The sequence below is a fragment of the Lotus japonicus genome, chromosome 5 (genome assembly GCF_012489685.1).
Source record: "Lotus japonicus ecotype B-129 chromosome 5, LjGifu_v1.2".
NCBI classification, from domain to species: domain Eukaryota; kingdom Viridiplantae; phylum Streptophyta; class Magnoliopsida; order Fabales; family Fabaceae; genus Lotus; species Lotus japonicus.
This window is the reverse complement of record NC_080045.1, coordinates 1,645,687-1,660,130: the sequence shown is the minus strand read 5'-3', so window position 1 is coordinate 1,660,130 and position 14,444 is coordinate 1,645,687. Positions and strand designations below refer to the sequence as shown.

At 36.3% G+C, this 14,444-nt stretch overlaps 2 protein-coding genes across 2 annotated transcripts; both read right to left on the bottom strand.

The window, feature by feature from the left end:
* Positions 1 to 1,076: 1,076 nt before the first annotated feature.
* On the bottom strand, positions 1,077 to 2,465 carry LOC130717364 (uncharacterized). Its single transcript, XM_057567571.1, has 5 exons — positions 2,124 to 2,465; positions 1,884 to 2,038; positions 1,689 to 1,806; positions 1,390 to 1,578; positions 1,077 to 1,316 (listed from the first exon to the last, which is right to left on the bottom strand). The coding sequence occupies exons 1-5, from the start codon at positions 2,307 to 2,309 to the stop codon at positions 1,077 to 1,079; spliced, it is 888 nt and encodes a 295-aa protein (XP_057423554.1). The 5' UTR covers positions 2,310 to 2,465.
* Positions 2,397 to 10,774, bottom strand: LOC130717362 (replication protein A 70 kDa DNA-binding subunit C-like). Its single transcript, XM_057567570.1, has 5 exons — positions 10,586 to 10,774; positions 10,234 to 10,501; positions 10,018 to 10,114; positions 2,641 to 2,759; positions 2,397 to 2,485 (listed from the first exon to the last, which is right to left on the bottom strand). The coding sequence occupies exons 1-5, from the start codon at positions 10,772 to 10,774 to the stop codon at positions 2,397 to 2,399; spliced, it is 762 nt and encodes a 253-aa protein (XP_057423553.1).
* Between the last annotated feature and the right edge of the window lie 3,670 nt (positions 10,775 to 14,444).

Below are 14,444 nucleotides of genomic sequence, written 5' to 3'. Positions count from 1 at the left end.
AGGCTTTAAAAACAACATATGAAAAGTGATTTTTTTTTTGCATATGAGCATTATGGTACATAGTTTAAGAGCACCGTCTTATGTAGAGATAAAATGGGAGATGCTTTTAAAAATGATAAGAGATGAAACATAGATTTTGTGGTAAATCTACAAAATAGCAATGGGATAGCCAAAATAGCAATGTTATAGTAATCATAGGTTGTTATATTGTAATCAACAAAGAATAAAGTTAACTAATAGATGAAAGAATAATCTGAAGAGTAACTTCATAGTTACAAATCTGCCAAAATATGTCAAAAAAATAATGGTTTTCCAAACATAGAACGAAACAAATTGAAGTTTGTGACAATGGACAAAAATAATTAAAAAGTCATGAGGAGGTAGTGAGTTACTAACTTACGAAGTAAATATCATCAAGCAGATCATTTAATTCAAGTACTTGAATGAAAACTACTGAAAGTATGGAACAATTGAAGATAGATAAAAAACAGCACTATGCATCTGGAAGGAAGATGAAGCAGATTTTGGGAAATAGCAGGAAGAAAGGAAATGGTTGGATGAAGAATGGGGTTGGAAGGAAGCAGCAGGGGGGAACTGATAGCTTTATGTCATTTAAAAGGTGATACATTAAATGCTATACCAAATGTTAGATGAGCTGAAGAGAGATAAATTTTATGGTAGGCAACAACACTGAATGTATACATTAATTAATGAAGCTTACTATTGGAAAAACTCAACCAAGAAATTTATAATTGAAATGTTAAAGAAACAATTGTGATAAAAGTATTTTGACAAATAATAGACAATGTTTGGACTTGATGTCTTTAACAAAGAAAGATGTCTTCAACAAAGATACATTCAATAGACTTCAACCCATTGTATAAAATAGGAGACTCTAACAACTGACCTTACAAACCACAACGTCTTAGATCTATGATAACAAAATGAAATACTACTAATATATTAAGAGTGCAACTTAACCAATCTTCCTACAGTAAATACATTACAAAAAGACTCCAATTAGACACATTGTTGGAAATTGCATCTCATATTATAATTATAACTATCTTATTCAGCTACAGTGCGTAGTCCTTCTCCAACTTCACAGGCCTGATCCTCAATCTCTTAGCAGGTTTGTTAGAACTCAGGTCACTACCAGCACTCTGAACAGAAGAGCAGATAACAGATCCATCAGTGGGAGAAATTTCATCAAGGGATACAACACTAGGGCCTATTTCAGATAGTTTTGCAGAAGAGTCACCGTTGTTATCAAGTTCCGCACCAGAAAACTTAGAAAATTTGGGGCTGCTGATCATCTAGAACAAAAGGAAAAGAATATCAAGATTTTGATATATATAGTCTATAACATTAAAAGTAACAAATACATACCTTGGTGGGAGTTTGAACTCTGGAATTGTCTTTGAAATTCTCAACCATAACGACATCAGTACATATTTTCTTCACTTTGTAGGAGTCATCAAAATTGGTACCATGGCCATTTGATTTCTGCACCTTAAATAAAATCTGTCTTCCAATGATGGACTTAATCTCATTTGGGTAATCTTTTGCAGCCTTCCCCTTCAAACAGATTTGTAAGCAGCAAAGAATCAATTATCACACAAAAAAAATCAGCTACATACTTTAATTTAGATCATGTAAAGAAAAGTTAGCAGGTGAACTACATTCACCTTGGAAGCCATGATCAGTTCCTTGCAGGTCTTGCTCAGCAATTGTTGGCAATCTGTGTCAAAAACAACAAATACACCGCAGCCAAGACCATCATCAACTTCTAACTTGATTCTGAATCTGCAATAAGATGCAACGAAATAAAAAATTACAGTTTCAAAGCAGTACATTATATTGCAAAATGGGCTTACAACTACCTTGGAGTAACACTTAGCACAACTTTGGAACAGCCAGGACAATAAGAGATTCCATCTTCCACAGTCACAGCCTTATGACAACTACAGGCAGAGTACCACCACTTTTCCCCTTCAACCAGACCAGATATATTCGCCATAACAATAAAAATACCATCCTACCAAATTAAAGAAGGAGGACATAAGAAAGAGGGGTGAATACATAAGATCCGTGCAGTGTATAAGAAGTGGTTTAAGGTATACCTCAGCAGTATCATTGAGTTCCCTTATGTCTTTCCTAGGATAAAGCTTTAGAAATTCATCCTCTAAGGTGATCACTGGTACATGATCAGAATCAACAGCTTCAGCTAGAGGCAAATCGGCATCGATTCCATGAAGGGCCAACCTAGAAGTGGAATAGTTACCATAAAAATAAATTAGAGGCAGCATATCATTAGCAATATCAATATAAGTTAGTAGTCATAAATAATACTAAATTATTCAATGTTAAAATGACATGAGATAAGTACAAATATCTCACCCATTATGAAATGAGACAGCTTCAGGTATAGCTGGATTCCATAATAGGACAGTAGCATTCATGACATTCTGAATTACAACATGGCCTACAAAATGAAAGAAATATAATTTCAACTAAAACACACCATGCAAATAAATCTACTAACAATAAGAATCTGACCTGTTTTACTTAATGAGGATTGTTAAAAAAAATGTCATGTGAATGATATCTGATATTAAGAAAATAGATAGCATAACCAACCCATGAATGTCTTGATCTTCATAAATTGAAGAACTACAACAGGCATTTGGCGATCAGCAGCAAGATGTTGTTTTACAACATCAACAAAGTGGCCAAATAGAGCACACTTAATCTTCCCTCTACAAAAAAAGGAAAGCTAATGTAAATACGAAGCCTCTCAGCAGAAAGATAAGATAATATGTACACTAAACAGTTTTGTAACCTCTCATTTATATCAAGCAACACTTTCAACAAAATGTATACATGATCCTTCAAATCAACACTTTATCTCCGTAGTAAATAAGTTAAAAGTTCACCTATCCTCGACATGCAGTTTTGCTACTAATGCCTCATGTCTCTCAAAACACAACTTCAATTTCATGGCATGATAAAAATTAAAGATCTCAACGAAAACTTGCATATGTTGACTGAACAGTTTTTGTGACATCTCACATATATCAAGCAACATTTCAAACCAAATATATATATGACCATTCAAATTAGAGCATGATTTCCAGCCTTAAGGTATACTCAGTGTAAGACCCAAGTTTTTAAGCTTATGTTAAGCGAATAAACTTCTTATTCACGATTAGGGTTGATGTAATGTGAAGGGAAACCTGAACGAAAGTTTATTAAATGAAATATATTTATGAAGGAGAAAGTTCAGGAAAAGTTCAAGGATTGCATTATGATCGATAAAAGTTATAGCACGAACGTTTTACGCTTAAACCTAGGTCAGAAACCCTAGTATATAGCTAATTTTCACTTTTAGGCACGCTGGCAGTTAATTCCAAAAATCTTCAGAGAAATGTTAGAATTTCTCTTCTTCCATATATAACAATCGTTTCGAGGCGAAACTCTAGGATCTACGAACGTCCGATTCCAATCATCGGAAGTTTGCCGAAACCGAATCCCTGGTATTTCAAAACCCTAGAATTTCCCGACTTTGAGGACTTTATCTATTCAGAGCTTCAAATGAATATTCCACACGCGTACACCCATTTCTCTTGATGATTTCAATCTTTCTTCAGAAGGAAGTTTTCCATTCCGACATTCGAGGCAAAAAGCAACTTATCGGGTAAAATAGTTTTACACCGACTTTGCACCGACTTTGCATTAGTTGCCAAAAATACAAGGAGACATCTTCTTAGCTTGGGAATTCCTTTGCCAAAACCTATCTTAGAATTCATGGTGAATGACGCCGGAAAAATCGGATTCGCGGAACTTTCATTTTCCCGCGAATTTCCACCTTCTATATATAGCAAACAAAGGAAGAAAAAACACAAATTTCCTCCATTTTCTCTCCTCTAAACCGCAGCCAAGAACAAGGAAGAAGGAAGAAGAGTTTTTCTTCATCGTTTGCTTGATCGTCGATCAATCAGTTGCTACTTCAAGGTTTCGAGGTATAGTCGCTAATCCTTACCTCCGATCGCTTTTTCCATAGCTTTTCTGTAGAGTTTTCTGAGCGGATAGTTTATGGGTTTTTGCAAAACTATCCTGAATCTTTCATTTCTGATTCTAAACCTCTTCTATGTATGCCCAAGATCACTTCTGCCGGATTAGATTTTCCGTTATGTCACCGGAATTCCGCCGGAATCAATTTGAACCTAAAATACCCATTTTATGTAGTTTTTGAGTAAAGTTCCAACCTCTAGGCTGAAAACTATCGCCTTAGCTTAGTGCTAGTAGGATTAGTTGTCATAAACGTCGTTGGTGACGTCCCTGCAAAATTTTATTTTTGGGATTTCAGTTTTGAAAATCCTAAGTTAAAAATCATGACCAAAATACCCCTGCGACAGTTTTTGATCCGATAATTTTTCCGAGTTCAGAATACCCTTAGTTACGGCTTATGAAAGCATAGGAACCAAGTTTGATCGAAGAAAAATCGAACCCTACAATTACCTATAGTGGCCGAGAGCTATAAGGGGGGAGGAGGAAATTTCCTTTTCCGAAAACTTGTCTTTTCGCGCTAGATTATCGTACCTTAGAGTATAGATTACTTCGAGTAACCTTAGTAAGTATCGATAGCTTAGTTTCCGATAGATTCTGATTGATTTTTGTGGTTTTGTTCTAAAGGTGATTTTGAGGAATTTCCTGAGGATCAACACCTTGCTTGTGAAGAAGAGTTTGAAGTTTTTGCTGGAGAACCTTCAGGTGAGGGCTTCTCACTGAATCTCTAGTTAATGCTTAGGGTCGATATTTCGACATTGTTTACTGTTTATGCACTGAGATTGTGTGTGATTGAAAATGTTTTCTGAGGCTTCGGCTGACAATGTAGATGATTCATCTACTGAATGTTTTTGAAGATTGACTTACATGCTATGTGCTATGTGGGTAATCTAGGATGTGTGGTGCATGCTTTATATGCTAAGTGCTAAGTGTTTATGATGCGATTTATTGATATATGACATGTTGTTGATTGTGATGATTTAAATATGCTTTACACTGAAAATCTGAGATTCTGAATGGTGAGAATAGCGGGCAGGTCATGCCGATTTTATTTTGAGAGTTTTGAGAAAGTTTGATAGGACGAACGAGGTTCGGGCCTTGTATAGGGTTTATGGATCGAGACATTCTCTGGAGTCATTTGGGGATTCGAAGATCCCGAGAACTTATAGGAATTGCGATAAGACTAAAAATGATATTATTTTGAAAAGAAAATTCATAAGACATTAAACAACCTCTAAATCTTTAAGTAAGGGTAATAATCTCGAAAGGAGGCTTTGGATGAAAATCATAGTTTGGAAAACGAGAAGTGTCGTCGGATCCAAGTGTTGAGTCTGTTGTTGTTGTGCTGTTGGAGCAGCGTTGGTTGTTGTGCTGTTGGAGCAGCGTTGGTTGTTGTGCTGTTGGAGCAGCGTTGGTTGTTGTGCTGTTGGAGCAGCGATGTTGTTGGGCTATCCTGGGGATAAGTCCGGGGAACCGTTAGTTCTCGAGTATGTGATACTCTTGTGCTGTTGGAGCAGCGATGTGTGTTGTGAAGTGTGTCTTTTGTCGCAGAATCGACTTTACCTTAGGGTAAGCTTTTAGAGACTTTAACTTCCCTAGAACACGTGGCGACGTGTCGAGTGAGGACGGAGACGTTGTTTGACTAATCATTTTGCATACATGCAACATTAATGAGGTATTAACACAGGACGTACTCTGGACCTCGTCGGTTTCCAAAATGGTCATAAGACCCGGAATGCCGTGAAAGAGCGTTTGTAGACGTCTCTTGTAGCAGACCGAAATGGCAGACCTACGGGTTACGGCTGATCTGGCTACCTTGGTTTGGTGTAAGAGACACGCGGGCAGAAATGGTCCCACCGTTGCTGGTGCTAGGATTGATCCGTTGATGTCCATCCCAGAGGCACGCGAGCGGAAATGGTCCCACCGTTGCTGGTGCTAGGATTGACTCGTTGTTGTCCATACCTTTGCTTGGTGTAAGAGGCACGCGGGCAGAAATGGTCCCACCGTTGCTGGTGCTAGGATTGATCCGTTTTGATGCCCATCCGTTTCCGGATTGCATATTGGTTGACTGGGTTAACCTGCATACATATCACGCAACATGCATACTGACTTAGTTGATGAGTGTGGTTGCTATTTGATAAACTTACTTGGAACATGCTAAATGTTATTATTGTCATTATGATTTGGTGGAACATGCAACCCTAGGAATGATATCTCTAGTTATAAGCCTAAGTGGCTATATATTATTTGTACCTATTGGGTTTATTATCTACATAGTTCTTTAGAGTTGACCCTCGCGTCTTCTGTGTGTGTTTTGGCGGACAACGCCTTTTGTCAGATGAGTATTGCGGACTGGTTCACCATGGTTTACCCTTCGGGGGAAACTAGGTTGGGATGCTGGAACAGGAGCGCGTCGCGGTAGCGAGAGGATGACGGATGGTGTACATAGACTAGGTCGTTCTGGATTTCGAATTCGGACGACGATCATGCTAGCATGTAGGTTTTGGTGCTGGTGTGAGCTCCTCAAGATGGGATTAGTGTAGGAGTAGAGTCTTAGCTCTGAACATCATTTGTTTCTTTTGGGACAGGGTAGCTTCCCACCTATAGCTTTTGTGTGGTTTCTTAACAGGAATCACAGAGAGTTGGTTGGACTTAGGAGGTCTTGCTTCAGGCCGATGGGCCAGCTGATTTTCAGTTTTGAGGGATGGTGTTGCGGACACTTCACCTTTATTTTCAGTCTGTACATATTGCCTTCGGGCGCTACACTTTTCTTTCCGTCACTGGAGGTTTACTCGTGACGAGGTTAGTACTACAGCGGGGGCTGTTTATGTATTATATATTAGTTCTGATTTTGTTATTGTTGGGTTTTATTTAATTCAGTCTCGTCTTAGTTATTATCAAAAAAAAATATTCACGTTTTTCCGCATTAAGTTTACTTTTGGTTACTAAAGTGACGCCACCGAAATCGGGGTGTTACATTGTGGTATCAGAGCACGGTCGAGTCTTTCGGGAGTTGTTGGGGAATAGGTCTTCTGTGCTAGGTTGTGTGACTCTGCAAAGAGTGAAAATTGATTGTCTGCAAGCGATTTTTCGCTTAAAAATTGATTGAAGTTATTGCTTAATCATATTGTATAGTTAAGCTAGATGCTATCTCATGATGAGTACTAACTGTTTGTTTAACTTAACAGAACATGGTGAATACTAACCAACTAGCTGCGATGATGGCCACTATGGCCCAAGCGGTAACAGCGCAGGCCCAAGCGGTAACGGCACAGGCAAACGATAATGCCATGAGGCGTGCTACTGAAGAAGCACGTGAACAGCATCAGCGCCAGAGGGAAGTCACTCTGGACCAGAACAAAGGCCTCAATGACTTCAGGAAGCAAAACCCACCAAAGTTCTCTGGTGGTACTAATCCAGACGCAGCGGATCTCTGGATCCAGGAAATCGAGAAGATTTTCGGCGTTCTGCAGACTGTAGAGGGTGCCAAGGTGGGCATGGCGACTTATCTTCTGCTGGGAGATGCTGAATACTGGTGGAAGGGCACCAGGGGAATCATGGAAGCCAACCATGAAGAGATCAACTGGGACTCGTTCCGGACCGCATTCTTGGAAAAGTATTTTCCAACAAGTGCCCGGGATGAGAGGGAGGCGCAGTTTCTGACACTCCGTCAGGGAGGTATGTCTGTACCGGAATTTGCTTCGAAGCTGGAGTCTTTGGCGAAGCATTTCCAATTCTTTAATGATCATGTTGACGAGCGCTACATGTGCAAGCGCTTCGTGAATGGACTGAGGCCCGATATTGAGGACTCAGTGAGGCCACTGGGAATCATGCGATTCCAATCATTGGTGGAGAAAGCCACGGAAGTGGAGCTGATGAAGAACCGGAGGTTGAACCGGGCTGGAACTGGAGGGCCGATGAGATCAGGTTCTCAAAATTTTCAAGACAAGGGGAAGTTTCAGAGCAGGAAACCATATCTGCGTCCTGCTGGAGGAGGGATTACTTTAGGATCTTACAGACCCATGACGGGTACTGCTGGTGGTTCTGGAGATCGGACTTTGAACAGGGAGGTGACCTGTTTCAGATGTGAGAAGCCGGGGCACTATGCTAATGCTTGTCCCGACAAGAGGCCCAAATGCTTTAATTGTAACAGAATGGGGCATAATGCCGATCAGTGTAGAGCACCCAAGACGGAGCCAACCGTGAACACTGCTCGTGGAAAACGTTCTGCTGCTAAAGCAAGAGTTTACACCATGGACGGTGAGAGAGCTGAAGGATTTGTCAGAGGAGAGCGCAAGAACGATGGTAACCTTCTAACCAATCTTTCTTATTTCAGTATAATATTGTTCCATTTCTCTCGTAACGTGTGCAAACACACCTATCTTGCTTACATCGTTTAAGCTTTGACCTTACAGTTAGTACGCCTATTAATACCTTACTTGACCGTAGCTCGTATTTTAACTATAGAAGTACACGAGGTTTAGGATAACATGCTAAGCCTAGGAAGTAGTCTTCCACCGGTGCGTTTAAACGGAAGTATATTGCGGATCTGACACATGCTATCGAGCTGGATGACAGTAAGTTGAAGTATAGTTATGATTGGATTCCTAGGGGATAAATCTCATTTTATGCGAAGTGTTAGGGATTTCAGTAAGTCTGAGTTGGTTTGAGCGAGGAGGGTTTTGAGGACGAAGACGATAATAATGAATTGTAGATATTAAGATGAAGGTTAGCTTATAAGTTATTGATAAGTTAATGTTAAAGGGGATGAGTCTTGTGATGCACAAGGTATTAAGACTCAAGTTGAGCATTCACTCCGGAGCATAGAGATGTACCGAGTTTCTAATCAACATTTTGGACGAACAAAAGCAAAGGAACGAGTGGTTAATGTTGTGCAATTGCACGAATGCCAACAAGTATTACTTCAAACGGAGACTCAACGCAAGTGGTCGAACCGGACAACATAGAGTTGGAAGATGATATGTCTTTTGAGACGCCGTCGAATCAACATTGGGACTAGAAGAGTGAAACAATCGAAGGGAAAGTAGAGTGCTTTAGTAAGAGTTATTTGGAACAAAGACACGGACGGTGCTATATGGGTATTAGAAGAAAAGATCAAGGAATAATATCCAGAACTTTTACGGACCCTTAAGTTTCGAGGACGAAACTTTCTTTTTGGAGGGTAGTAATGTAAGACCCAAGTTTTTAAGCTTATGTTAAGCGAATAAACTTCTTATTCACGATTAGGGTTGATGTAATGTGAAGGGAAACCTGAACGAAAGTTTATTAAATGAAACCTGAACGATCATGCTAGCATGTAGGTTTTGGTGCTGGTGTGAGCTCCTCAAGATGGGATTAGTGTAGGAGTAGAGTCTTAGCTCTGAACATCATTTGTTTCTTTTGGGACAGGGTAGCTTCCCACCTATAGCTTTTGTGTGGTTTCTTAACAGGAATCACAGAGAGTTGGTTGGACTTAGGAGGTCTTGCTTCAGGCCGATGGGCCAGCTGATTTTCAGTTTTGAGGGATGGTGTTGCGGACACTTCACCTTTATTTTCAGTCTGTACATATTGCCTTCGGGCGCTACACTTTTCTTTCCGTCACTGGAGGTTTACTCGTGACGAGGTTAGTACTACAGCGGGGGCTGTTTATGTATTATATATTAGTTCTGATTTTGTTATTGTTGGGTTTTATTTAATTCAGTCTCGTCTTAGTTATTATCAAAAAAAAATATTCACGTTTTTCCGCATTAAGTTTACTTTTGGTTACTAAAGTGACGCCACCGAAATCGGGGTGTTACACTCAGAAACATAGTTTACATCCTTCACAACTAATTATTCTTGAAACATTCAAATTAGAGCATAAAATTTGTAATGTGCTCATAGTCATTTAGAAATCAATCATAATTGTAAAATCTTGACATGAATATGTTACGTAAGATAGGGATTAACTTGTCATCTGTCAGCTCCAGCTCTATCATCCGTGTTACATTGCCAGCCTTAGGATATTTCTTCTCACTTGATACATTGGTAACTAATCCAATCACATCTACTAAACATGATTCATTACAAAAATTAGGATTCAACATTCGAAACTGAACAATAAACATCTTAACATATGAGCTGATAAAACAATAAAAGTAGCTGATGTAGTTGATGGTAGCATACCAATTAAAAAGTCAGAATCACCACCAGTAGCCAATATCTGATCAGTGTCCTTGAAGGAGTATTTAGTCATTGGGATTCCAATTGCTTCTTCAACTGCAGCCCTAGTTTTTTCATTGAACATAATCTTGTAATCATGCTCAGAAGCCATAAAACCGCCACTGTTTGAAAGAACTGAGAAATAAGTGATGGTGTAAACTTTTCCTTCACGGAGTTCGCTCTTGAATTTGGACATCAGACCCTTCCGAGCAATGGCTTCAATTTTGTCACCCTCGAAATAAAAACAACAATTATCAGAACATGAATAAACCAACATTTCATTCAAATAAAGAAGAAAAACTACAATTTAAATAACCACTGCAATGTAGTAAACATTCAGAAGAAAGGTATAAACCTCAGCATCAATTAGAACTATATGCAAGTCATAGGGACTCAAGGAATCGTTCACAGGGCATGCTTCCCACATCCGGATAACCCTAGTCCTAATTCTCAAAAAACTCTTCCCAGGGCAAAGACTCTTGACTGGAGTCACACCACCACCCATGGATCAAACACAAACTTTGAAAAAGTTGATCAAGTTTGAGAAAAAAAATGGTTGGGAAGAAGAACAAAAAACTGGCACACAATGTGGAAATTTGAGGAGAAGATGGCTCAATTTATAGAAAAACCCTCAGCAGTTTCGTAAACCAATTCAAATTGGAAATAAAAAACAGAAATTTAACATTTCAAATCATAACAGCTGTAAAGACAATAGAGGATACATTAGGGGATAGGAAAATTACTTGTAAAGTGATCTCCATAGGGTAGAGCAGAGATGAGAAAACCGAATAGCCCAGGGAAGGAGTAGAGGATTGTTGCACAGGCTACACGGTAGAGGCAATGAAGGGGGACGAGCGTTCGTACAAGGGAGACGGCCATGGTGCAGAGGCTACACGGTATAGGGAGCAGAGGGTCGAAAGTTCGTCCAAGATAGAAATCCATGGTTTGGGGAAATATTAGGCCCTTAGGGATCGGACATCGATAAATGAACGCTGGGACAGCTGGCGGGTGAGAGGGGTGAGCTCCTACCTATAAGCCTGACGGAGAAAGGCACAAAAGCTTCATTGGCGACGGCGGCGGCCGGAAAAGACGGAAAGAGGGAGGTAGGATACTGAACAACCTAAACCCTGACCCTAACTGAAGTGGAGATGCTCCAAGCAGCCCAATACTCCAACAGGCCCAAAAGCAAGAGATTTGTAACAAAAAAAAAAATTGGCTCTGATGAACAGTGACATTTCCTCTTGCTTTTTAAGTTAGTAGATTCTTGCAAGTTTAAGCTTCTAGCTTAGGTTTTCACTTAGGATAAATACAACACTTGGTTTGGGGTGGGTATTAGAATTCTTTGTAAGCCTCCTTGAAAATACCCTCTTGACTTTTCAAACTTTGTACTCTTTTTCCTTGCTAGGTTTTCCCAAGGGGGTTTTATCCTAGCAAGGTTTTAATGAGGCCTGTTTTGTTAAGTCTATTTTCAAGGAGGTATTAGGTGGGGTAGTTTTGTCATATTTAGGTTCTTTGTTTTTGTACTTGTTAGCTCTTAGCTTGTATATTTCTTCTTTTTCTCTCTATTTGTATTGGGTTGAAGTACCCCTTGTACTTCTATTCAATATAATTCTTATTGCCTATAAAAAAAAACATAAGATTTAATAGAAACTAAAGTGTCTAGAAGAATGTTTTCATAATTAAAAGAATTAAAAGGCCTAGGAAAATGATTTAAAATTAAGTTTTAAAGGAATTTTCATAGAAAAGACGAAAAATGTGGTTAATAAATTAGTAGATTCACGTGTCTTGTTAACTTTACATGAGTAAATCGCTTTTCACGGTCCCTTACATAAGTCACTTTATAGTGTCTATGGAGCATTATTTTTTTTATTTTCAAATTTACCTTATATTTATTGGTTCATCTTTAACATTTTAACACACAATAATTTTTTTTTCGGTTTTCCCATAAGGGGGGGGGTAATTTAAGAAAGTTCACATTTATTTATAACTTTGAGATTAATAGCTATTCTTAACGAATTCTATTAAATATGACTTATAAATCTATATATATAAGTAAAGCACACTTGAACCATTACATTAAATACATTAGTAAAGATTGCATGTATTATAATGCATTAAGTAATAACAAATTATCTTTGTCATAAATATATTAAATAATAAGATTAAAAACTGAAAGAGAAATTGTATTGTCAAAAGCTATTCAACTACCTACATTAAATATTCACAAAAATACATATACTAAATAATAATAGTTATAATTTAAAAAAAATAACTTGAGTTGACAAATATTAAGAATTAAAATTAATTAATTATAAATAATATTATAATTAACTAATTTAGATAAAATAGATTTAAAATTAATAAATATTTGTTATTAAATAATTATTGATAATTAAATTATTGTCAAAAGCTATTTTAACTACAAATATGATGATAAATAAATTAAACATATTAAAAACTAAGTTAATTAAATTATGAGATATATATTAAATATGTTATGCATGTCATGTTAGTTATAAAAAATAATAGAATAATTTAATTAAATTTATTTTCAAAATATTTTAATTTAATTTTTTTGGCTGATAATAGTTATAACTTTGATTTAAAATATGTTTTCTAATAATATTTAATATGAGTTTATAACCTCCTATGATGTTTATCATTGTTGCACTACAATTGACTAAAAATGTAGTATACAATGCATTAAGTAATAACAAATTATCTTTGTCATAAATATATTAAATAATAAGATTAAAAACTGAAAGAAAAATTGTATTGTCAAAAGTTATTCAACTACCTACATTAAATATTCACAAAAATACATATACTAAATAATAATAGTTATAATTAAAAAAATAACTTGAGTTGACAAATATTAAGACTTAAAATTAATTGAATATAAATAATATTATAATTAATTAATTTAGATAAAATAGATTTAAAATTAATAAATATTTTTTATTAAATAATTATTGATAATTAAATTATCGTCAAAAGCTATTTTAACTACATATATGATGATAAATAAATTAAACATATTAAAAACTAAGTTAATTAAATTAGGAGATATATATTAAATATGTTATGCATGTCATGTTAGTTATAAAAAATAATAGAATAATTTAATTAAATTTATTTTTCAAAATATTTTAATTTAATTTTTTTGGCTGATAATAGTTATAACTTTGATTTAAAATATGTTTTCTAATAATATTTAATATGAGTTTATAACCTCCTATGATGTTTATCATTGTTGCACTACAATTGACTAAAAATGTAGTATACAATGAAGTATTTAATAAACTTCCTAAATGAAATTATATTTGATATAGCTACAATATTTCTTCATTCTTAACTTTCACTTTTGCACATTATTATGGTACACGAGTTTAAGAATCTTTTTAACTAAGTCCTTATAACTTATTTATGTTAACCACACGTATCCTCTACTAAGGGAATATGTTCTGCTCAAGTAGTGAAAGTTAAAGGTCTATCATAAAGTGCATTTCTTAAGGATGAAATATCAGGGATCTAAAGAGTTAATTTTAACCATTGTAATAGACATTCATTAGGTTGAACGATTTGTGTTTGCAAATGTCTTATGAGGTTTTATATTTTTTTACTTTCTATGAAACTATAAAAATTTATCGAATAAGATAAATTATTATCTTAAATCATAATTAAGTTAAAAAATATATGCTCTTACAAACTGCATATTAACTAATTAAATACTCATTATGCAATAAATAATATAATTTTTATATGTGTCACTAAGAATATGTTTCGACATTAAACTTTCATTAGCACACTTCCCATAAAGTTTCAACTGAAAACACTACTTTTATTGCCAAAACATGAAAGCAAGAGATCTCACTATTAGAGACTCTCAATTACCGACTCTTAACTAATTAAGAAGATCGACACCATCAATTTCTGACAGCCCAGGCCATTGGAAACTAATCAAAATCCACATTAATGATATCGTTTAAGTTACCGAAGGTCTTGACAATTAGTTATCTGAAATATTTATAGATACCGATGACTTTATCCAAAAAAAAAAGACCATTGCTAATTGTAAATATTCGCCTATACGTCGTGATCTTCACAGCCTGCTTCTTTCTTTCTCTTTGCTTGTCATATACTATCTTGTTTTGAGTTATTTCTTTGAGCCTTTT